The sequence below is a fragment of the Brachypodium distachyon genome, chromosome 1 (genome assembly GCF_000005505.3).
Source record: "Brachypodium distachyon strain Bd21 chromosome 1, Brachypodium_distachyon_v3.0, whole genome shotgun sequence".
Lineage (NCBI taxonomy): Eukaryota > Viridiplantae > Streptophyta > Magnoliopsida > Poales > Poaceae > Brachypodium > Brachypodium distachyon.
The window spans coordinates 12376881-12400251 of record NC_016131.3 but is presented as its reverse complement, the minus strand read 5'-3'; the positions used below and the strand labels follow the sequence as shown (position 1 = coordinate 12400251).

General features: G+C 47.7%; 2 protein-coding genes and 1 pseudogene across 2 annotated transcripts; all 3 read left to right on the top strand.

Annotated features, from left to right (window-relative positions):
* The first annotated feature begins 5175 nt into the window (after window positions 1-5175).
* On the top strand, window positions 5176-6497 carry LOC100824743 (annotated as a pseudogene).
* A 6930-nt stretch (window positions 6498-13427) lies between these two features.
* Window positions 13428-15064, top strand: LOC100824439 (CLK4-associating serine/arginine rich protein). Its single transcript, XM_010234769.3, has one exon. The coding sequence runs from the start codon at window positions 13804-13806 to the stop codon at window positions 14872-14874; it is 1071 nt and encodes a 356-aa protein (XP_010233071.1). The 5' UTR covers window positions 13428-13803; the 3' UTR covers window positions 14875-15064.
* A 5328-nt stretch (window positions 15065-20392) lies between these two features.
* Window positions 20393-23276, top strand: LOC100846887. Its single transcript, XM_003562288.4, has 7 exons — window positions 20393-20965; window positions 21070-21210; window positions 21295-21408; window positions 21523-21696; window positions 22340-22455; window positions 22572-22632; window positions 22725-23276. The coding sequence occupies exons 1-7, from the start codon at window positions 20507-20509 to the stop codon at window positions 22737-22739; spliced, it is 1080 nt and encodes a 359-aa protein (XP_003562336.1). The 5' UTR covers window positions 20393-20506; the 3' UTR covers window positions 22740-23276.
* The last annotated feature ends 95 nt before the right edge of the window (window positions 23277-23371 follow it).

Here is a 23371-nt window from a genome sequence, read left to right as displayed (position 1 = left end):
GCGTGCGGGGGCCAGCTAGCGTGGGGCGTGGGGCGCGCGGGGACCAGGAAGGGCGCGGTCGGGATGTGTTTCCCTTTTCGTCCGTGTGGGATGGGGACGGGTCGGGGGCTTACCATATATGGCCGTTGGCTGGCCTGGCTTAACCAGCCAACGGCCGCCCACTAGTCACGTCCAAAAAAAAACATGGTTTACATATGCCATTTTTCATCAATTTCCTGCCAAAAGCATGCGCTGAGGATCTTCGAGAAGACTCGTCCAAGGAAAAACAGTAAAATCCTTAATGTAGTTTGTGAAGACTGTCCCCCTAAATTTTGCCCCTCCCCAAGTCATCTCATCGTTCCAATAGCAAGATTCTCGCATGATGACTTAGTATGAAGTAGTTTTACGTATCTTGTTCTCACCGGCTGTAATTCATGAGCACCGAAGAACTTGAGGTTCATATGATTTGTTAGTTTTCTCTTCATATAACTCATTTGCACTTGTACGACACAATCTGTGCATTATCTTTATAGGTAGTGGGATTAGCAAGGCATTTAACCCACATGCTGGATCAAGATTGCTCGATGTGGTGTATTAGTTTTGAGAAGATACTAGTACAATGCCCGTGCGTTGCTACGGTCTCTTAAATATATATGCACATGAAAATTCACCCTCCCCGTGTGGTCCTGGTCGAGATTTGCGGGTTTCCACCCCGGGAACGACATTTGACGAAGCGTTACCACGGCCTTGTAAACACATGCACACAAAAATTCACCCTCCCCGTGTCTTCCCGATCGAGGTTTGCGGGTTTCCACCCCAGAGAACGACATTTGATGAAGAGTAATATATGTTCATGACGTCAATTTGATAATATAAAAGTAATATATGATGAATTTTCCATGTTTTTGACACGTAAAAAAGATCCTATCTTTTGGAAATATTATGTTCTGTCGACATGAGCTTGGTTAACTTACCTGTTGTTTATAGCCCAATGGCCGGGCAGGCCATCTTCTCGGCCATCCATACTTCTCTCTCTCTCTCTCTCTCTCTCCCTCTCTCTCCCCTTCAAATCTCCCTCGTTTTATGATTCCCTCGGAAGATTCAATGAAATCTTGATGCGTACTCTAATCTCCGTGTGATGTTGTCCCATGTTTACTAACTATATTTGTTGTTTTGATTCAAGAACCAAATTTACAGAGGAGAAAACCTCAGAGCGAGCTCCTTGTTCTCCTCAGCCCGGCGTTCGCCTTCCGCATCGACGTCCTATGCCAGCACCCTCTTCCTCTCCACGTCGTTCTTCTCAAGCTCTGCCACCCTCTCCCGGAGCGCCGCCGCCTCATGCTAGGCCTCCTCCTGCCTGCCCTCCACCCACGTCTTGAGCGCCCGCAACTTCTCCCTGATGGAGTCCAGCTCCGACGCCTGCGCCTTGATCCTCTCGTTCTCCTCCTGCAGCGAGGCGACCTTGAGCTCCCAGAGCCGCGTCTCCACGGTGGCGATGCTGACGCGGCGCGAGGTGACGGAGCTTCGGCAGTGCTTGAGGAGCCGAAAGTAGGAGTCAGAGGCGCGAGAGGGCAGCGGGCACCGGAGGGAGGTGCGACGCGAGCAGTAGGAGTCAGTGGCGGTGGCGTGGGACAGCAGCGGGTGCCAGAGGGAGGTGCGGCGTGGGCAGTAGAGTCGGTGGCAGCGCGGGAAGGCAGCGCTGCCAGAGATGGAAGGCTCGATGGAGTGTGAGGGGGCACGGAAAATCGGAGAAATTCGGGGCGGGCATGAAAATTGATGCACGACGTACCAAACGAAGAAGGAAACCTTCATGTTTTTATTATTAGGTATAGATATAGATATACACTTGATCATGACAGTGCACATTGGCGCACCCGTCAGATTTGATAATATAATGATAGTAAAAACACAAGCATCTGGACACATAAATGATAAAAAATCAAATTTGCCTAAAGTTAAATTGTAGTCGGAAGAGTAGGGAGGACATGTGCAATGTAGCTGTGCAGCCAAGCAGATTGGTTGGTGCAATAGTGCGGCATTAGTGGTTCATTTTTTGTTGACCCGCTTCCATGCATATGTCAATGACATTGTGTTCGTTTATTTTTGGGTTCGTGGAGATGCGGAGATGTCGGATGGTCGTGCAATAGCAGCTAGCTAATGTAGTGTTAGTTTCAGCCATCCACTTCTCCGGAGGTATTATGTAATTATCTTTACTATTCCTTAATTTCCAGTTACGTCGGACCCTCTTACGTCACTTTCATCAAATTTACGTCCATGCCACCGCGAATGTAAAAGGAAACCATCGCTATCCCCTGCCCCTCTCGTTTCTCTTTTCTCTTTTTTTCCGATCCAACGCCCCAATACCCCAACCCTCCAGATCCGGCGCCCATCCCCTACTCCGGCGCGTTGCCCAGTCTCCTGCTCCTGTGCCTCCCCATCTCAAGTGCCTCCTGATCGCCATGCTCCGGCGTGGCGCACGGAGGGGGCCTCGTGCCGCGTGAGATCGAGTGCCTCCAGGCCCTCCTGCGATGTCACGACCCGCGGCCCGGAACTGGGGGCGGCAGCGGCGGTTCTGGAGCTGCTCGATTCCCTCGGCGCCGATGTCATCACCAGCGACCTGGACCTGGGAGCGAGATGGCCAACTTCACCACACTGTCAAAGATGTCAGTGTTTGCAGGTTTCAGCACTATTCGCCTCTGGGTTTCTAGCATTCTCAGAAAGGATACGGAGTGCAAGTTCCCCTTTATCCCACACGTGGCAGATGATGAATTTCCCCCTGGGCTACGGTCAATAGGAGGATTCAAGGGGTTGGCAAAATTTGTTGCATCACCTTGCATATGATGAAGGTATGTAAGTGGTATTGGCCTTGTGAGTTATCTTTGAATATTTCCTTGCTTGATGAAAGTGTTATATACACATGCCAGGTTTGTCTATCTTTCACAAGCATGACATCCTACCAATCTAGATATTCTACAACTTCACTATTTATTATCACTTGTCGCTCTTTGGATTATAATAGTAACACTGCAAAAGAAGTCAAGAACTGTCTGGACGACCAGCGCGTGAACGAGACTGTGGTCCTCTTTGAGCCTAATGCTATGAGTGAGCATCCCCTGGCTAAGGCCCTGTTTGTTTGGGCTTCAGCTTCAGCTTTTGGTGCTTCTAGCAATCTCAAAATCACTTCTCCTGTTTACACATGAAAGCTAAGAAGCACCTCCGGACGTGCTTCTCAGCTAGAAGCACCAAAAGCACGTCCGGTGGTGCTTCTCAGCTTCATGTGTAAACAGGGGAACTGCTTTTGAGATTGCTAAAAGCACCAAAAGCTGAAGCTGAAGCCCAAACAAACAGGGCTTAAAGCATCTAAACCAATTACTGATTGTTGGAGCAACAGTGTAGAAGACTAGGCTATTTCTTTGCTTCCAAACATGCCAAGCTGCAGTTATAAACGCCTTCATGAAAAGAGACCCTTTGAATTGAATTCTTGTCCTCATAATTTTGTTGTGGGCTTCAGAATACCCCCACTGAGTTTATTCCAATACGAGGCAGTTAGTCTTGACTGAAGGGAAAATCAAAGAAAATGTGGTTTGTCTCTTCTAGAGAGCAATGACCTCAGATTCCGTAAGAAGTTACATTGGATCTGTTGCAATTTCTTTTTGCCATCATATCTCTTGCATTTAATTGATCTTTGATTAACAAAAGCCAAGCAAAGACCTAGAACTTGGGGACACATTTGCATATCGAACCCACTGAATAATTAACTCTATCATACTGCAGATTTGTAGTCGAGTAGTAAGTGGCTAAGTTTTTGTGTCAGTTTTATTGTACTCCTTCCGTTCCATAATTCATGTCGAAATATTACATGTATCTAGACACTTTTTAGTAATAGATACATCCATTTTTGGTCAAATTTGAGACAAGAATTATGGAACGGACGGAGTATTTATTAAAATTACTAACTGCAGCCTATAAGCGCTTTATGCTTTATCCAAGCATGCTGAAATGTTATTGGGTCTGCAATGTATCTCTTATTCCATCTATGCTCAAATATTAGACTCTGTTTTTTCTTTCTAAAATCATGAGGGGATCAACGGGATGAAGCACGAGACCTTGCCGATGAAGGGTACCATGCGTATTGTCAGGGAGAAGATGGCAAAGACTGCGGATGATCTAGAAGATCCAGGCAAGCTAGCTCAAGATGGAGTTATTCCATCTATGCTCAAAATCTTTCTTTTGTTTTTCTACAATGTTTAAATTGGTGGTAGTGGAGCTACTCCCTTCTTCACATTTTTTTTTTGTACAAAGCACTTGTATATGCATGGAGACTCCATTAGAAGCTTTCTTCTTCCACCAATTTGAAAGTCAGAATTAATATCTACCCAAAGTGTTGTTGCTCGCAAAAAACTCCGAATTTGAAGATCAATCGAGAGTTGAGACAACTTAGAGTGTCATTTTATTTTGTTGTTCCATGGCAACGCACGTGCATTCTTTAAGGAGACTTCCTTGTCATCTCCTTTTGTTATAATTATTTTTTATTTACATAATTGGTTTATGCTACTGTATAAAACTGAATTATGCGTTCACATGTCTATCATCTACCTGGACAAGATTCTACATTAGCACTCAACTATAGTTCACTGATTCAGCACAAGCTGGCATTAGAACGTTTTCTTAAGATGCAGATGTATTACTGAAGTTGGTAATTAACCAAATTTTGTGTACTGTGATTTGCTGGAATGGCATCTTGATCTAAGCTGTATTTTCGGATCAGATGGCCAAGAGAAAATGATAGGTTCTCACCACATGACAAACAATGACAGCATGTCAGTCGAAAGAATGTTGTTCCGTTGCAACGCACGGCACTTAACTAGTTTTGAGTAAATTACAGCCGAACCGAACCGGCCGATGGTCGATGGCAAGCAAACGCCGAACCGGCGGCGCCTTTGCGTCGGGCCCACCTGACAGCCACCGTACGTCGGCGATCCAGGCAAACCTGCGAAACAAGCTACAGTAGCGCGAGCAGCACTCGGATTTGACCGAGCTTCCATTAGTAAGTTCAATCCGGATTTGAGTCCGAGTCGGGGGCTGCACCACCAACTCATTGCTCGTACAGTACATATATGCCGTCGCAGAGCTCCTCCATCCTCTCCTCGATCTCCTGCCTTCCACTTCCACCTCTCTGTTCGCGCCAGCATCAGCATGGCCGTCCACCGCAAGCGCCCTGCTGCCGTCCTCAACGGCGACCACTCGACGGCGACGCCGACCCAAGAAGCAGCGGCGTCGACGCGCCGCAAGAGGAGCCGCGTCACCATCGGCAGCACCGACGACTACGAGGATTCGAGCTGCATGGGCGTGGGCGGCTTCGGCGCCGTGTTCAGGGCGCACCACCGCGTCACCGGCAAGATCGTCGCCATCAAGCACCTGATCACCTCCTCCACGGACAGGCCCGGCGAGCTCCTGCGGGAGGCTCGCTTCCTCCAGGCCTGCAGCGGGAACCCATACGTGGTGGGCTTCGAGGGCCTGGCGCGCGACCCGAGAACCGGCAACCTCTGCTTCGTCATGGAGTACGTGGAGGCGCCGAGCCTCAACGACTTGCTCTGGGACGGCCCGCGGCTGCCGGAGCCCACGGTGCGCGCCTTCATGTGGAAGCTCCTCAACGGGGCCAAGATGATGCACGAGCGCCACGTCGTCCACCGGGACATCAAGCCGGCAACATCCTCGTCGGGGCAGAAGAAGAAGAAGGCGGGGATCGGCTCCTCAAGATGTGCGATCTTGGGCTGGCCATCTCGATGACCAACCGGCCGCCGTACAACCAGGCCGGCACGCTGAACTACATGGCGCCCGAGATGCTCCTCGAGAAGGCGGACTACGACGCGCTCGTCGACACGTGGTCGCTCGGCTGCGTCATGGCCGAGCTCGTCACCGGCGAGGCGCTGTTCGAGGACGAAGACGATGACGACGACGACGAGAGCGAGAGCGAGAGTAAGTCTCTAACCCAGCTCCGCAGTATCTTCAGTGTTCTCGGCGTTCCAAGCGAGAAGACATGGCCGGAGTTCACGTCCCTGCCCCTCGCCGGTGAGGCGCTTCGAGTGTTGCCGACCATGGTCCGTCCGCATCACAGCAAGCTGCGGGAGATGTTCCCTGAAGAAACTCTGTCCGCGGACGGATTCAAGGTCTTGGAAGGGCTTCTTACATGCAACCCCGCCAAGCGGCTCACGGCGGCCGCCGCGCTCAAACTCCCGTGGTTCGCCGCTCTTCGTCCCGCAGCCGCTGCCACTGCCACTGCTGCGAAGATCGACGCCCCGGCATTGCCCACAAAGAAGCCGCAGAAGATCAAGATCATCCCGGCAGCGATACCGGAGAAGGAGCCGCCGAGGGTCAAGATAATTCCGCCAGCGATACCGGAGAAGAAGCCGCCGAGGATCAAGATCATCCCATTCCTGCCAGCGATTTCGGGCCAGAAGAAGCCGCTGAGGATCAAGATCATCCCGCCAACGATGCTGGATACAAGAATCTGCTGAGCAATCCACTTGCGGCATGTAACGCACAACAGGTGTAAAACTGTATATGTAGTTATGCTTGGATCGATCCCTGTAAATGTTGCCAAGGTTAATTTCCGTAGCTTCAAGCTGTGATAAAGGAATTATGTAACCTGTTCATGCATTGCTGCAGAATAATTGCCTTTGTTACAGAAACGTTGTACCATCTCTCACATTGTACTCTGAGAAGCTTGCATTTAATGCTCGTACGTATTTTGATTGGCAGAAATGATGGATAAATTGGAAAACAGAGGATTTACTGTCGTAATTTCGAGTTGAGTTAAGCCTCTTTGCTTTTAGAGTTGTCCCTTTTGGCTTGGTGTGTATTTTCTATCTTGCCCGACACAGTTGTAAGTGATGGCTATTCTAAAGCTACAAGAATGGTTCATGCCTGCTACAGAGTAATAAACAGAAAAGGTACATGGAAAAATGTTTTTCTTTAAGAGCTATGTATATCAATCCTCTGAATTTAATTTGCATTGTTCTTGCTTTTGACTGTAAATCCGTTGCTATTTATGCCTCTTTAGGTGCTGAGATCATACGAGTATCATGGGCTTACTACTTCTTTATACGTGTTACTAGACAGTTCTTCATTATCCAAAAATCTAGATTGTTGCTCTGAGTTCAATTCTACCCGTGTTGCACTTTATCATGTCATGAAGATCTTGCTTTAACTATGTTTCCTTTCCTAACCCTTTTTCTTAATTCTTCTGACATAACTACATGACGAAACCTTTTCTTAACTCTGTTGTTGATGTTCAAATGTTCAGGCCATCTCAGACTGAGTGATCTTGCAGGGCTCAAGCTTAATCATGAACTGGCATGAACGCAACATTGGTGAAATGAACAACAAAAGAAATCTTAAGATTGGGGTGATGGCGAATGGCAAAGTAATCAGGGGAGATGCATTCTGGCTGCACTCGCACAGGCTGGCTGACGAGGGTGTTTGTGGACTAAAATTCAGTGCTGAATTTTTCAGAGAAATGGTGCACCATTAACTGCGGCGCGAGTGAAATATAGTCCCCTAATTTCAGTTAGTCACACCTTTGCGTTCTCTGTTCTGTTCTCTGCAATTGACAAGAGTTTACATGAGAAGGTTCATGTAAGCTGTTCTCGCTGGATGGCGTGACAGATGGATCAACGCCGGCGGCCGCAGAGCGCTCTGCTCTTCTGTGCTCAGCGCCCTTCCCACTTACACGCCATAACCGCGCTCAAACTTCCGAAAAAAATTCATCATTTCTCTGGACAAGGTCAGGCGCCGCTTCATCTGGGGAACAGAGGAGATCGATTTGGTGGGCGGCAAGTGCAAGATTAGCCGGAAAAAAGCTTGTTCTCCACTTGACTGTGGCTTGACCGTGACGGACTTGGCTTGTTAAACCTCGAAGCCTTTGGTCGCGCCCTCCGCCTCCGATGGCTCTGGCTCGAATGGCCTGCTCCGGAGCGGCCTTGGGTGGGCATGCAAACGCCTTGCGATGCCACAGACCATGACCTCGTCGCTGCGGCTACTCGTGTCTCTATCGGTAATGGCAACACGGCTAAGTTCTGGCACTCCAACTTTCTTGGCGGACACCCCCTCTGTCTGTCATTTCCCCTGCTGTTTGCGCATGCACGACGTAAAGGGCGGACCGTCTTAGAGGCTCTCAATGGCTCCAAATGGGTGGATGACCTGCACCATGACCTCTCCACCCAGCTCCTTCTCGAGTTCCTCCAGGCATGGTCTATGCTCCAGCACGCCGACATCCTCCTCCTCTCTGGCGTGCCCGACACCATCCGCTGGACTATCACCGCTGATGGATGCTACTCCGCCCGCTCTGCCTACAGACTGCACTTCGAGTGCCACGTCCGCTCGAACCACGAGCGCAACGTCTGGCGTGTTTGGGCACCCCCGAAACTCAAATTTTTTGCTTGGCTTTTCCTCCACGATCGCCTCTGGTGCGCCGACCGTCTCCAGCGCAGGGGCTGGCCCAACGACTACTTTTGCGCCCTTTGTCGCCGCAACTTAGAAATCTTGCATCACTTGTTCGTCGAGTGTCCCGGTGCCCGGCAGATCTGGTGCGAGTTGGCTCTCTGGCCCAACTGTTCCGGCATCACGACCGCTATTTGCCATGCTTCGGCTTCCATTGACTTCTTTCACGAGAGGATGATCTCGGCTACTCAGAGCAAGCACCGCCAAGAGATCAAATCCATGTTCATACTCATCTGTTGGGCCATATGGCGCGAGCACAACTCCAGGGTGTTCAACGACAAGGAAACTTCGTTTCGCCAGATTTGTTGTTTCATTAAGGATGAGGCCCACGAGTGGGCTTTCGCGGGCGCCAAGGCCCTTAGGAGGCCCTTAGGAAGTTACTTTGGGAACCACCTTGATTTTCTTAGCTTTTCCACGCCTCGGGTTTTCTTTCCTTTTTTCTTACTCATTTGCCTCAGGGCAGCCTTGTAATTATTCCCTCTGCTAATACATCCAAAGCCAGCGTTTGCTTGACCTTTCAAAAAAAAACATGAGAGGGTTCGGACGCCATTCAGTTGCTTCGGATGCAGAGTAATTGGCTTTCTTCCAGAATCTGTAAAACGTTGTACGGTCTCCCACATTGTACCGTTAAATTGGGAGAATCTTGATGTTCGTATGTATTTTGTCCCTTAAACATAAATTGTACAGCCAAATTGCAAAACCAAGGACAAATCGGAATACAGGAGATTTACAGAGTACTCCCTCCGTTCCATAATTCGTGTCGAAATATTACATGTATCTAGATGTTTTTAGGAATAAATACATCCCATTTTTGGGCAAATTTGAGACAAGAATTATGGAACGGAGAAATACTAATTTTGAGTTGCTAGGGCAGAGACAGAGACTGGCAACAGCTTCATAATTCCGAGTTCCTTTGGTGGCATGGATTACTTCATCCTACAAAAGGTTAACGTGTTATAAAACCTGGGGTTAAAAAACAACAACAAAAGTGCTATTAGATGTGTTGATGTAAAACCTCTGCATCCATGTCAATGCTGATAAGTTCATCAGTTCTTGGATTGATAGAATTCCAAATTCTCATTACTTTGACTTTGAAGTTCCATGATTGTCCTTTTATTCTGAGCTCGCTCATTTTATTGTAAGCCATAATATTAACACCTTGAAAAATATGCATGGAGAACAATTATTGTGATCAGGTGAATAATTAAACTGTGTTTTTTATCAGGTTAATAAATCTGACATGAAGAAGGGCTGTAAATAGAATATTACCCGAAGTTGAAATTGCCTTTTGACGTGGATTGATTTTCGGCGGCGTGGATTGAATTCCGGCAAGAGTCTGGAAAGCGTGGATTGAATCTGGGCGAGAATCCGACGACTAGCTGCTGTTCGAGACTTGAGTTTTGGGTTGTACGGTTGGCTAGTGTGCCCTTTTTGTTTGGATCTTCCTTTTTGCCTAGTCTGGCTCGGTTAGATTCCAATTAGGCTCGGATTGGATTCCATTTTTGGGCTGATTTGTTTGGTTTCCATGTTATGAAAAGGATTAGATTTGCTATCTGGCATACCAAACATGGAGTCCGTATCATGGCTGATTTTTTGTTTGAGGAACCTACAGTAGGCAAATTGCCTAATTTGCGTACTGCAATATATTAATAAATAAAGTATATTTACATGCAAGAGAAGAAAGAAAAGAACTATCTAAATCTATCGATCCATGGCTTAAAATTTCCATATGCCTTTCTCTTTGCCCTGTGGAAGACATGGTAGATTTCTTCCTTGAATGTGCTCCTGCATCTGTAAAGACTGGGCAGAGTGCCATTGAAGATATAATCATTTCTATATTTCCATATGCTCCAAAGGACCAGAGAAGTGATTTCCATGTGAAATGGCTCTCCAATCAGGTCCTTGATGGTTCGAATGTTCTGATGAATGGAGTTGTCCAACGTGAAAACCGGACAAATATATCACCAGCAAGACAATGCAAAAGGGCATTCAAAGAACAGGTGCTATCTGGTCTCCATAGTGCCATGATTGCATAAAATGCAATTTTGCAAAGGCAGATGACATGATCTTTGCAGCAACATAGCTCTGGTGTTGGGTCTATTAATCAACATAAGCCACATAAAAAACTTGTGCTTGATCTGGCAGCAGGATCTCCAGTTCCAGTTGAAAGTAGGTTTGATCTCAATGTGGCCAATCAGGATCTTGTACATCTGTGCAACCTGATATTCAGGTTTGTGCCAAGGATAGTTCCAATTATCAGTGTGATCATTAAGCTCAGTTAGTGCCATGAATTCAGTCAATACCAGATATTGTGTATGGGCTTCCACAGAGAGGGGCAAGTAGAAATGGGCAGTGATGTCCTCAGTGTGCATAAGTGCTGCCAGAGAGATACTTTGCTGAATGGCAAATGAAAATAGATGTGGCCATTTGGAAGCTAGTTTGTCCTCCTGCCATGTATCCTTCCAAAACTGAATGATTTGACCACTGTTGCAATGATAATGAGCAGTCATTTTATATGAGTCCATGAGCTTGAGGTTGTCCTTTCACCATAATGAAGCGGTAGGCTGTGAGGAAGTTGGAAGAGAGTTGGGATAGTATTGTTCCCAAACCAGCTTGACCCATGCCAGATTGGCCTTGTTGAAGAATTTGTGCATGTTCTTCATCAGCAGGGCTTTATTCTGAGTCTCAAGGTTGATAACTCCTACACCCCCTTCCTAAGCAGTGTTTTAGGGCAATAAACAATTTCTCGTGCAGCAAGAGGAGGGTTTTTCTTAGTGAGGTCCCGTCCTCTTCATAAGCAGTTTCTTCTCTATTTGTCAATCTGGTTGATCACACCTTGTGGCAGGAGAAAAATGCACATATGAAAAGTAGGCAGAGATGATAAGACATAGTCGACCTGCTGTAATCTTCCACCATAAGAAAGCATGTTGGAGAAGCATGTCAATCTCTTTTTAACTCTCTTAATCAGAGGCATGAAGAAATCTTGAATCTTGGATTAATCTGGTGGTACTCAAAGGAAGTCCAAGATATGTGAAATGTTGAATCTTGGGTTAATTTGGTGGTACCCAAAGGAAGTCCAAGATATGTGAAATGTTAAATCTTGGGTTTGGTGGTATCATGGCCGATTGGTTTACTATATATCTGATCAGATTGATTGGTTTAATCTAGACCGTTGGATAACTTTTGAAAAATTTAGACCATAGAATTTCAGCTACTTTAATTAGATATTAGATGGCTAGCAACGGAATCACAAGTAGACTTGGGCATAACATTGGCCGGGCCGAGTTTCAGGTTGGGCAACGTCTGGCAACAAAATGCTTAACTCGAGCCCATTCCCGGCCGGAGATCCAAAAAACATAGTTTTGGCAGTAAAATATACTGCATTAATTTTTTATTATATGAACTGATATTTATACGTTTTAACTTTGTACTAAAACTCCAACACTTATTATAGATCGCGCCAAGTAAAATTTTAAGCTTTCTGGGCCTAGTTGCGAGCTGAAACCGAAACTCATGCCTAGCCCAGGGTGGGGGCTTGGGGCCAGGCTGCCCGTGGTCAGGACCTGAGGTTTAGGGCCTTTTTGGTTTTGAGCCAACTCTAGCCATGCCAAATATTTGACAACCCACTAAAATTTGGTGCTATGTTTCACGTTACGGGAGCTCTCCTTTCGAGAAACCCTAGCCGCCGTCTTCTTCCAAGAAACTTCAATCTCCAGCGGTTCCCCTCGTTTCTCATGGCCGATCTGGCCTTAAGAGACGAGGGGAACCACGGATCAACGTTTGGCATCAAGTTTTGCTATCTTCTTTTGCTAGGTTTTTGTGTGCTTCTCGGTGGCGTCTTGGCGATGGAGACGCCTTCGTCTAGAAGATTGGTGTCCTGTCTCCTTCATCGTCTTGGTGTAGGCGTTGCAACCTATGCCATGGAGTCAGTGGTTCTCACGACACGTCTTTTCGGGTTGTTGGTCTTTTTTCTTTTGGATTCATCGACGGAGAAGCAGTTTTACAGCTTGTCTCGCAAAGGGTATTACCCCTGCCATGGTGCGTTCAATGATCTTAAGTTCTCACCATTTGAGGTGGGCGGCTCATGCGGCTTTTCAAAACTTCTGAGGTTAGTTCAGCTTGTGCAAGCATGGTATTCTGCAATTTTGTCAACGAATACGTGGAGAAGTATCGAGATGCGAAGGATGGATCAAGAGAAGTGAAGCTTTTACTTTTGTTGAGTATTTTTATTATTTGCGTCCGTTCATGTATCGATCTTTTGTACTTTGTCGCTTGAATCAATAAAGCCAGATCGTTGCTCTCTAAAAAAAACTAAAATTTGGTGCTTGTTTGCTTTGTTGCAAAAAATTTAGTTGCCAATGACCTTTTAGCCATCCCTCTCACAGATTTTTGCCAAATCTTTGACCAGGTGTAGATTCAGGAATTGTTGGCCAAATAATTGACGAGTCAAATTTGCAAGATTTGGTAGGGCTGCGATGGCAATAAACCAAACAGGCCCTTAATCTTTTTTTTTTCCGGATGACCTCAGGTTTAATCGCAAGAAGGCAGCAACCAGGTAGCCAAGGAACCAAGGAGTGTGTTTTTAGTCACTACCGCTGGAACTCCCCGTGGAATCAATCACGTTACCCATCTACCATGTCTCAATAACAGCTCGAGTCAGACACAACCAGGCTATACCTGCCGTACCTATAATCATCATTAATCCCTATGTAGATGAGTCCCCACGGCTGCCCCAGCATGCATTGCCCACGCCACGCGGCTATGCTACCTGGCCGTCCTGGCGCAGTAGTACTACCCCAAATCGCTGGCTAATTAATCACGGGATCATGCATTGAGAACGTACTACACTACACTAGCTGCATAAAAAACCACGTTAATTTCGTCCCTCTCAATTTGTTCGATCGCGATCGTCGATCCGACCGATAGCTCACGTTACGTGCCTATGAATGTCCAGTGTGCGGAGGAGCAGCATTGCGCTGCAGAGTGGCCTTGCGTATACTCCTACGTACCACAGCTCCTCCGCCCAGATGATTGAGCAGCACTGTGGCGCGGCAGCAGGAGAGGAGTAATAGCGCGCACAGCTGCTGGGAGTTAGAGCAGTGATGGCGCCAGCTCAGTGGCCGATTGACCGAGTTATTGTAAGCAGCCAGGCGAGAGTGAGGTAGTTGACCCCAAGGATTTATATTTATATAGGCATCCTCCACGATTCGATTCCTTCCCCCCACGCAGATGCGTTCATCTGATCGATGAGCGCCATCTAATTGACCGCGACCTCGCATCCATTCTTTGGTGGCAACAATCAAGCACCCAAGCTTAGCGGCAATGGGGAGCTGCGTGAGCAAGAAGGCCGCCCGCGGCAGTGTCACTGCCGGGGCCAAGGCGAAGGCGCCCCAGCCGCCGCAGCAGCTCCCGCCGGAGAAGGATAATAATGCGGTGCCGCCCGTGGTGGTGGAGGAGGAAGAGGAGGAGGTCAAGGAGGTGCTGTCCGAGACGGCAGTGCCGCGACCCCCAAGGCCGCCGGAGCCGGAGCCGGAGCACGAGAAGGTGAAGAAGAAGGCGCAGCAAGAAGATGAGGAGCAGCAAGGTTCCGACAGCGTGTCGGCAGGGTCCTCCATCGTGGAAAAGCCAATGCTCAAGTCCGGAAGAAGCGAGCAGGAGGCGCTTGAGGACTCGCCGCCGGGGAAGGCGAGAGAGAGGAGGAAGAACTCCCCTTCGGAGCAGCTGGGGAAGAGTTACTCCAAGGACGGTGGGAACGGGAGCATCGTGCGGGCGAGGTCGCCCTCTCCTGGGTCGTCGGGGCACAGCAGAAGGCAGCAGAGCGCCATCGCCGGCCAGCAGCAGCCGGTGCCCGTGCCCGTGCCGCGGCCTCGCGAGCAGCCCGCGGTGGTGTCCGGCATCGGCTGCCGCAGCGGCAGGTTCTACTCGCCTTCCGCGGCAAGGAGAGCGGCAGAGAGCGCCGTCAGGCGCACCTACTCCGCCAGGGAAGCCGACATGGCGCTCCCGTCGTCCCGGACCTCTGGCTCTGGCTCTTCTGCCAAGCGGTCCCTCCACGCGAGCATCAACGGCAACGGCGTAGTCAGGCGGGGGGACACTGGCGAGCGTTCTGGCAGGAGGTCCGACTCCCCGACGGCTAGGCGCCCGCCGGCGTCTCCTGCCGCGAACGGCAGTGCCATCAGCCGGCAAGGGAGCGCCACGCGCAGGGCACCGCCAAAGGAGGACGCCAGTCCGGAGAAGATCAAGCAGCAATGTGGCCGCGGGCGGGTCCCGGTGGAAGTGGTCGAGGACGAATTCGACGGACCGGCGTTGTCGGGAAAACAGCACGGGGATGCGGCGGCGGAAGGGCCGTTGGGCCAGAATCCCTCGGTGGCCATGGAGTGCTTCATCTTCCTCTAGGTGCTCTTAACCATGGATTGGATTACTCTGTTTCTTTTCCTCTCTCACACGGCGTCACATGTTGTTCTGCAATTTCTTTGGCCACGATGTATCGCGTCATTTTTTTTTAGATGAACATGTATCGCGTCATAGATTCGAAGCTAGCGATTATCGCTCATGTGAATCACGTATGCTCTGCTTTTGCTTTTTCTTTTTCTTTTCCTGGGCTGAGAGATTGGGATGGACGGTGGCCGGCCTGGCATCCCCGTAGGAGCTGCGCTTTGTCGTGACGGCGCCCGGCATGGCATTGAGGTGCCACAGCGTTGTCATCCATCAAGAATCTAGGTAGGTTAATGTGTGTCTTACTATATGTTTACTGCTCATGAAACTCCCCGAGAAAAAAGAAATAAATAAATAGAATAGACACATGAAACTATCGCCAACACACATCACCGGAATACTTTTCACCGACCAGAGGTTCACGTTTGGTTATAACCGAAAAATACATATTACATGTGGAAATCACTAGTACTCACTCCGTTCCACAAAGGTTGGCACGGATTTGAACTAGGGCTAGTTCAAAACCGCGTCAATCTTTATGAAACGGATGGAGCAGGTGTTAGGTGATAATTAGAATTTTTGGCCGAGGTTACCGGTGACGGTTTTTCGTAAGGGGGGACCGTGGCAGGTTTGTGGAAACAACCAAAGGGGTCAACAGTGGCTGTTTTCCAAATAGAGAAATTGGACCGTTCCGATACCAATTCTCAGTTCCTTGACTGAATACATATTTCCAAACGCAGTGTAATTGGATTTATTGCTCCACATCCTGGAACTTAGATTCAGTTAACTCACGGTATGAAGATTTTCTTTTTTTTGAGACGATGATGTACAAATTACCAATTTGAGACCACGGCAGGAATTTATGCAACATGTCAATAGTATTACATCTATAAATTATCTACACCTAATAATAAAGGGACGAGTGTTTCCTTCGTCGTCGTCCGTCAGGCATATTTCCGTTTTGCCCCCTCCGGGTTTCAAGAATCAACCCACGGTCCGCACATGTCGTTTCTCCCCAGTCGGCTAGTCCCCACGAAACGGATCCTCCACATGAGAAGGAAACTCTAGGCCTCTAGAAAATCCCCCGCCACCGTCACCCAACCCGGTGCCCCAGCCGTCGCGCCGCCCAATCCGACCCTCGCTCACTGCTCCGCGCCATCCATCCAGCGGCCTCCTACACTTTGTGCCGCCGGACGCCCGCGGCACAGAGGCGGGCGGCAGCGCCGGTGGCCTGAGATCCGAGTGGCGGCGGCGGCTGTGTGTGTCCAGCTCCTCCTCCGCCCACCAAGAACCACCTATACCCTCCCCTGCTCCTCCTCACCTCCGTCCACTCCCCGTAACCCTCCCGCCCATGCACCCGCGGAACAAGCACATCAGCTCATTGGCTGCCTGGCCTCCTCGCACCACCGGCTCAGTGTCGTCAGCGTCAGCAGCGGCCGCCTCCACGTTCTCCGCCGACCCGAGCGTGGTGCTGCGAGCGCTCTATGCGCATGGGTAGCTGCCACAGGCGCTCTAGCTGCTTGAGTCCTCCCCGGAGCCACCAGACGAGGACGCATGAGGGGCGCTCTTCCACCTCGGCGAGTGGCGCCACGCCGCGCCGCGGAGCACGGGTTGCGTGTGTGCCCGTCGCATACGCCACCTTCGGGCTCCGCCTCAGGAACACCATGCTTGGCATGCTCGTCCGGTTCGGGGAGTCGTGGCACACATAGAGGGTGTACGTGAAAATGCCCGACTGGGATGTCCATCGAGGTCAACGTGTTGAATGCACTCGTGATTATGTATTCCAAGTGTGGTGATGTTGAGGTTGTGCGGAAGGTGTCTGACGGACTGCATCTCATGGAACACAATGGTTGCTGGACATTCTGAGAACCATGAGTGTGAGGCGGGGCTGGAGTTATTTCTTCACGTGCTAGAGGATGATCAAGTGGGGCTGAATCTCATGATGATAACCAGATGACTGTGAATTGTTGTCTGACCTTGATTTCGCAAAGGAAATATGCATGCATTAGCCGTAAACAAAAGCTTTGCATGTAACTCCTTGATTCTGCAACTCCTAAATGTCAAATTAAATTGTTGTTCATTCTATAAACATGAATTTTTATGTGCAGTATTTGATAGTAATGCATCAACAAGTAATTAAAGCATCTAACGGTGTAGACACTAGCTGATTAAGCTAGCAAAATATTAAAATGGTTCTCTATTTTCATTGTCTCAGACACTCCAATACCGTTAGCCACCGCATGACATGACACAAGACGCAAAACTTCAAAAGCAGGCAACCAGCAGCTAACAGCCACCCATATACACTCGCACGACACACATTTGAAAGGTCGCATGCTGCAACCAAGAAAATCATACATGCAACTCGAAATAATCGATGCCCGCAAAAGAAAACTCAAAATAATCGAAAATGCATCTAATATGGATGCTAGGAATTAACACAGCTTAAGAATTTGAAATTATATCGTAATCTCTATTCGTAATAAGTGTCGAGAATTTAGTACAAAGTTGGTACTCCGACACTTATTATGGATCGGAGGGACTAACAAAGTTGCATGTATGTAAATAAAAAATACAAAATCTAAATGGAACAAAATTAGCGCCCACACACTACTCTTGATTACCGTGACGTCACCCCTTGCATAAGTATGTAAATAAAAAAAATGCAAAATCTAAATGGAACAAAACTAGCGTGCACACACTACTCTTGATTACCGTGACATCACCCCTTGCATAAGTATGGCGGAAAAATTATTTTGTCTTGGGTCGGCCTAAGCTAAATTGTATCCTTGTCTACTAAAGGACAGAGGCACAATCCATCTCAAGATAATACAAACCAAGTATTCTAGGACCGATATATGCCCGCATACATTTCTATGATCAAGCAAAGTCTATAAGCATATCCGGTTGAAGTACCACATCACAAACATACAACATACATAATATTACAAATTTGAGTAATCAAGTAGTTCCTTTGCGATGACAGACCGTCAAATATAAGAACGTACTCCAGCAGGAAGAATATATAGATCGCCATATGATGACTCAGTACAACAAGGTGGCGTCCATCGAGACAAAAGGCTTATAGCGACCTGGGTCAACAATATTGGGGCTCATAGAAGAACCCTGAGTAGCATCATCCTCCTGTATATGGGATCCATCTCTGTGTAATACAATTAAGATTTGCAAGTTGAGTACTTGGTATATGTAACAATATTTACTTTACATGTTTTATTTCAGGAAAATATGACACCCATGTCAAGTCGTCTAAGACTTAAACTTGGACGAGATGGTTCCACCACAAGGAACCAGACCACATGAGTTAGCTCATTTCACTACTTTACATGTTTTATTGATTCTATTAGTTACTCCCTCTGATCCATAAAAGTGTCGTCCATTTTGTATTAAATTCGTACAAATTTTGTACTAAGTGGGAAACATTTTTTATGGATCGGAAGGAGTAGTTAATTAATATAAGTAGTTATAATACAAGGGATCATTGACAAAGGTTGATGAGTTAAAAAAAAACAAAAACTCCCAAGTCGGTAGGATATCTTTCTGTAATGAAGCTGCGAGGTATAATGGTCATTTTTCAACGATGTTTCTAGCCTAGCTAATCAATCTCCAATACAGGGAAAAAGGTTATCTCTAAGCATGACATTGTTTGAAACTAAATTTTGATCGTTATTTTTCAAAGTTCAAGCATAACATGGTTTCGACCATTCTGGATGTTTGCAAGTCTAGTAGATAAGCATCATGTCTACTGTACTACAGTTGTACAACTCATATTGGCATATACAGTTCCTCATACATGCCGCAGGGGTTCATACACATCTCATACTTGGTCCAACAGATGCAAGTCAATACTAATACATTAACTCAGGCAACCCACATCTGATTCTTCTTCTTTTTTTTACTTTCTTGACCACACAAACAAAATACTCTCCCGATTCCAAAATATATGGCGTATAAATTCATTCTAAATTTCTAAGTCGCATTCTAGAAGAAAAAATAATTCATTGTAAGTCCAAGTTTTAAGGTTTGACCATGTTTATACAAAAGTATCAACATTTAAACGTATCAAACAATGATAAGCTTTAGTTCAACTTAAAAAGTTTGATTTAGAATAAAATTTGTAGTTGTAGTTTTATTTTTGAATAAAATTGAGTGTGTAGCGATGTTTAATCTCACGGTTTGCAATTGTCTTCAAAAAAAGGAAACGGTTTGCAATTCCTTTTTGGTGGCAACGCGCCAACGCGTGCTCATAATGCAGCTTAGCCAGCTAACGCCGGCAGGTAGCACGACAGTCGGTCAAATCATGAGCCAGGATATCGCGAAAAAGAAGGAAAGAAAGCAGGAGTAGGTTCAGCGGCTGGGCACGATGTCAAGTGCATCCTCGTCCACAAGAGATGAATCGGCCGCAATTACACAACGACCGAACGACGTGTGGATCGGGCGGGCCGTTGGGTCGGCATAGAGTCTGTGTGGAGGAGATAAGATCGAATGCGCGTTCCAGGATCCAACCGGTGGTTCCGGAGCACCTTGAGGAACTGGCGCGCGCGTATATCTTCTTCTGCCTGGATCGATCGATCGAGAAGCTTTTTATAACACGCAAAGGGTCCAACAGCCTCGGACTGAACTGGTGAGAACTGAGAAGAGACCGCACGTGTATTCATCTCCATCGAAAAACATGTCGTAGCTTGCCGACGGGCGTGTCTAACACCAAATTAAGCAACTGCATGTCTTACGAAGGGTAACTATTGATGAAGTCAAGATTGACACACGGAGATCGCGCGAAAGTCCCGTAAGTTAAGCTGCAGTAACTTGAGGACTGTACTGGATTTTCGGTCCTCCGAATGGCCATTAATTCGCCTACGATTCCATGCTGGATAACTCTTGCTGTGGTTCCGAAATGAAAAGATGATGACACCCGGCCGGCGACAACCTTTGCCGCACCACCGTGGCTGCTGAGTCATCGTCGACGGAGGAACCTGCCTTGCTAGCTAATCTTGGATGAGGATGGGAAGGGAAGGGTACCCAAAACATGAACGAAAACATGTGGGTGCGTATATCTAACCAGACTGAGCTGCGCGTAAATCATTTTGTGAGATGGAGAGGAAACGTGGCCAGAGGAATATTCATCGGCACCAGAGATGCAGAATCTTTCGACGGGCACGGTGGTTTCTGGGCTTTCTCGCGATGTATCTGTGTATTTCGTCTCGTCTCGCTGCACTGGCCCACCCGGGCAGCAGAAGCTTGGTTCGAGTTGCACACGCCTGCCTCCAGCCCTCCACCACAAAAAAAATAAAAAAAAATCACTCGCCCTCGTGCTATCCTCGAACAAATTACCCGGGGTCGACAAGCAAGAATCTCAGCCGGGCACACAATCCAGGGACGGCTGTCGTCCACACCAATCTCTTCTCAGGTCGTAGCCTGGATCCCTTTGCCGCGGCGGATAAAACCACGCCAGCGGCAGTCAGAAAACAAAACACGTCAGTGAGAAAAACAAGGGGAAACAACCATCGTCAGCTTCAGCCTTCAGCGCGCGCGCGTGTGGTGCGGGAGGTTCGAGCAGCCCAGGAGCGCCGTGGCGATGGCGGCGGCCGTGGCCTCCTCCCCCTTCCCCGCCTCCAGGCGGCTGCCTAGCAAAAACCACATCCCGGCTTGCCCCGCCGCCCCCTCCCTCCTCCGCCTGGCGGGGGGATCCTCATCGAGGCGCAGGCGCCTCCGCCGGGCCCTGCGCGTCTCGGCCGCGCCGGAGGAGGCTGACGTGCTGCCGGGGCCTGGGGTCATCGAGCTGGAGATGGTCTCGGCGGGGCTGCTGGAGGAGCTCCCGGTGGACCCGCTCGGGGGCAGCCAGCTCGACATCGGCGGGCTCGCCTTCCAGGGCGACGTGACCGGCGGCTTCACCAGTGGCGGCAGCGGTGGGGCTGGCGCCGGAGGCGATGGGGGGAACAAGATGCTGGATCGCGGCATCAACACGGCCATCGTGCTCGGCGCCAGCACCTACGCGCTCACCAAGCTCCTCACCGTCGACCAGGACTACTGGCATGTGCGTACCTTTTGCTGATTTTGAGCGAAAATTTGCTTTGTCTCTTCTTATAGCCTGTTGATTCGAGAGATTAACCTTTGTTTTCGTGATTCGATTTGGTGCAGGGGTGGACCATCTTTGAGATCCTGCGCTACATGCCGGAGCACAACTGGTCTGCCTACGAGGAGGCCCTCAAGACCAACCCAGTTCTTGCCAAGATGATGATTAGCGGCGTCGTTTACTCCCTCGGCGACTGGATTGCCCAGGTGCCAATCTTCCATGGAATTTTCTAATACCACTTCGGCTGTCCCAAACTTGCAGTAGCTAATTCCGTTTGTTCTTGTTTGCAGTGTTATGAAGGGAAGCCGATCTTTGAGTTTGACCGAACTCGTATGTTCCGTTCTGGCCTTGTAGGGTTCACACTCCACGGTTCCCTTTCGCATTACTACTATCATTTCTGTGAGGTAATCACTATGGGCTTACATACTTAGCTGACTCTTGATTGTAGGCTTGTCTTTATGTCTTATGTTATGTGGTAACTGTCAACTGAGATGAATGCATCGATTTTCTTGCATCAGTCTTTGTTTCCATTCAAGGATTGGTGGGCTGTTCCTGTAAAGGTTGCATTTGATCAGACGGCTTGGTCTGCATTGTGGAACAGCATCTACTTCGTGGTCTTGGGCTTTCTCCGTTTCGAATCTCCGGTCACCATATTCAGCGAGCTCAAGTCCACGTTCTTTCCCATGCTTACTGTAAGCGTTAATCATTTCTTAAACTGTGAAATATTCTTCTTTAATTTTACAAACTAAGTACCTTAGGAATCGGGAACTGTGAATGCTCGGTCTTAGTCTCTTTGGTTTATTATCGGTCACCCTATTCACTTAGAAATTGGATCCGACTGATCAAATTAACAAAACAATGAAGCTGTACTGGATTAGTCATGTTACTGGCAGCAAATCCATGTCCCTCCATTTCATGCCTATACACATTTGACTTCTTGATTTCTTGAAGTGTGTTTGGAAATGCCGTTCTTGGTATAAATATTTCACTATTTTCTCCAAGCTTTACATAAAATATATCTTGGAGGCTTTTTATAGACTAGTATTCACCTAATAAAATAAGGAACTCATTTTTATTTAGTAAGGGTCACTTAAAGCAAAGCATAGTATTCAATTGGTATTGTTATAACACTGACACACAAAAGTAAGGTTCATGTAAACACTAGGTGGTAGCCTGACCTTCAATTTATGCTACTCCAAAGTTCTTGTGGAACCATGTTATATACTCCCTCCGTCCCGAATTAACTGATGTGGATTTATATTATATGCCCATTTTATTTATTTTGTTTTCTGTTCTGATGAAGCTGAAAATATTGGTTTGAATTGTTCATTCCAGGCTGGATGGAAGTTATGGCCGTTTGCACACTTAATTACATACGGTGTAGTTCCTGTTGAACAAAGACTTCTCTGGGTCGACTGTGTGGAGCTAATCTGGGTCACCATCTTATCAACGTAAGCCTAATCTTGCTGTCGTATTAAATTTCATAGAATTCCTCCTTTGATCCAACTTAGCTACGTCCTGAAGTCTTGAACGGAAGGTTACTAAACTTTATCTCCTTGTTGGATAGTTACTCAAATGAAAAATCTGAAGCACGAATTTCGGATGCCTCCACATCAACAGACTCCCAGGTATATTTATTGCATGGTGTGTAAATATGAAGAATCAGTTCAACATTGTCATTCATCCTACTAACATTTAGAATTATCTCTGCTCTTTTCAGGACAACTCCAGATAGCACCAGAATTCATCATTTTGCTACCTAAAGATTGTAACAAGGGAAACTGCCTTGCCTTCGGTTAATTGGGATTGTATAAAATGTACAGTTAGTTACCAGTTCTGCGTGTGTAACCATGCTTCTACAGCCTACGGACTGTGCTGGGCAAACAAAATCAAAAAAGAAACTACCAGGAGGTAGATCCAACTTCTGATAAAAAAAATTGTTGCGCAGGCCAGTAGAAACTATGGCTTTGAAACCTCTTGTGTCCTGACCCATGGTCCATGGATGCTTGATGGAACAATGTGACAAGGAGAAAAGAGTGACAAGAGGTTCAGAATTGGCGGATTTTGCTATTTCATTCAATGGAAATACAGTATGTTTGAGCAAGGGAAGCACGATGCGCATTGTAGAAGTATTGAAAACAAGTACTCCTTTCCTCTGTTCCGCAATTCTTGTCGTGGTTTTAGTTCGAAAGATTTTCCTCGAGAAAATGACACATTCCCTGTACAAAGTATGCTTTTAACTGCACAAGTAGTGAGACATTGGCATTCTGTACCCCGGTTCCGAGATAAGATCGCACTTACAGATGTGCAGTTCCAAGATGCAATGCCCGTAGTTCACAGGTGTGCAGTTCTGTACATGCTTCCCAT

What these genes read in the sequence shown, in the direction of transcription:
- LOC100846887 (XM_003562288.4), top strand. Translation starts at nt 20,507, where the DNA reads ATGGCGGCGGCCGTGGCCTCCTCCCCCTTCCCCGCCTCCAGGCGGCTG. An exon ending in TCGACCAGGACTACTGGCAT is followed by an intron (nt 20,966 to 21,069) that starts GTGCGTACCTTT and finishes GATTTGGTGCAG; the next exon opens with GGGTGGACCATCTTTGAGAT. An exon ending in CGTTCTTTCCCATGCTTACT is followed by an intron (nt 21,697 to 22,339) that starts GTAAGCGTTAAT and finishes TGTTCATTCCAG; the next exon opens with GCTGGATGGAAGTTATGGCC.
- LOC100824439 (XM_010234769.3), top strand. Translation starts at nt 13,804, where the DNA reads ATGGGGAGCTGCGTGAGCAAGAAGGCCGCCCGCGGCAGTGTCACTGCC.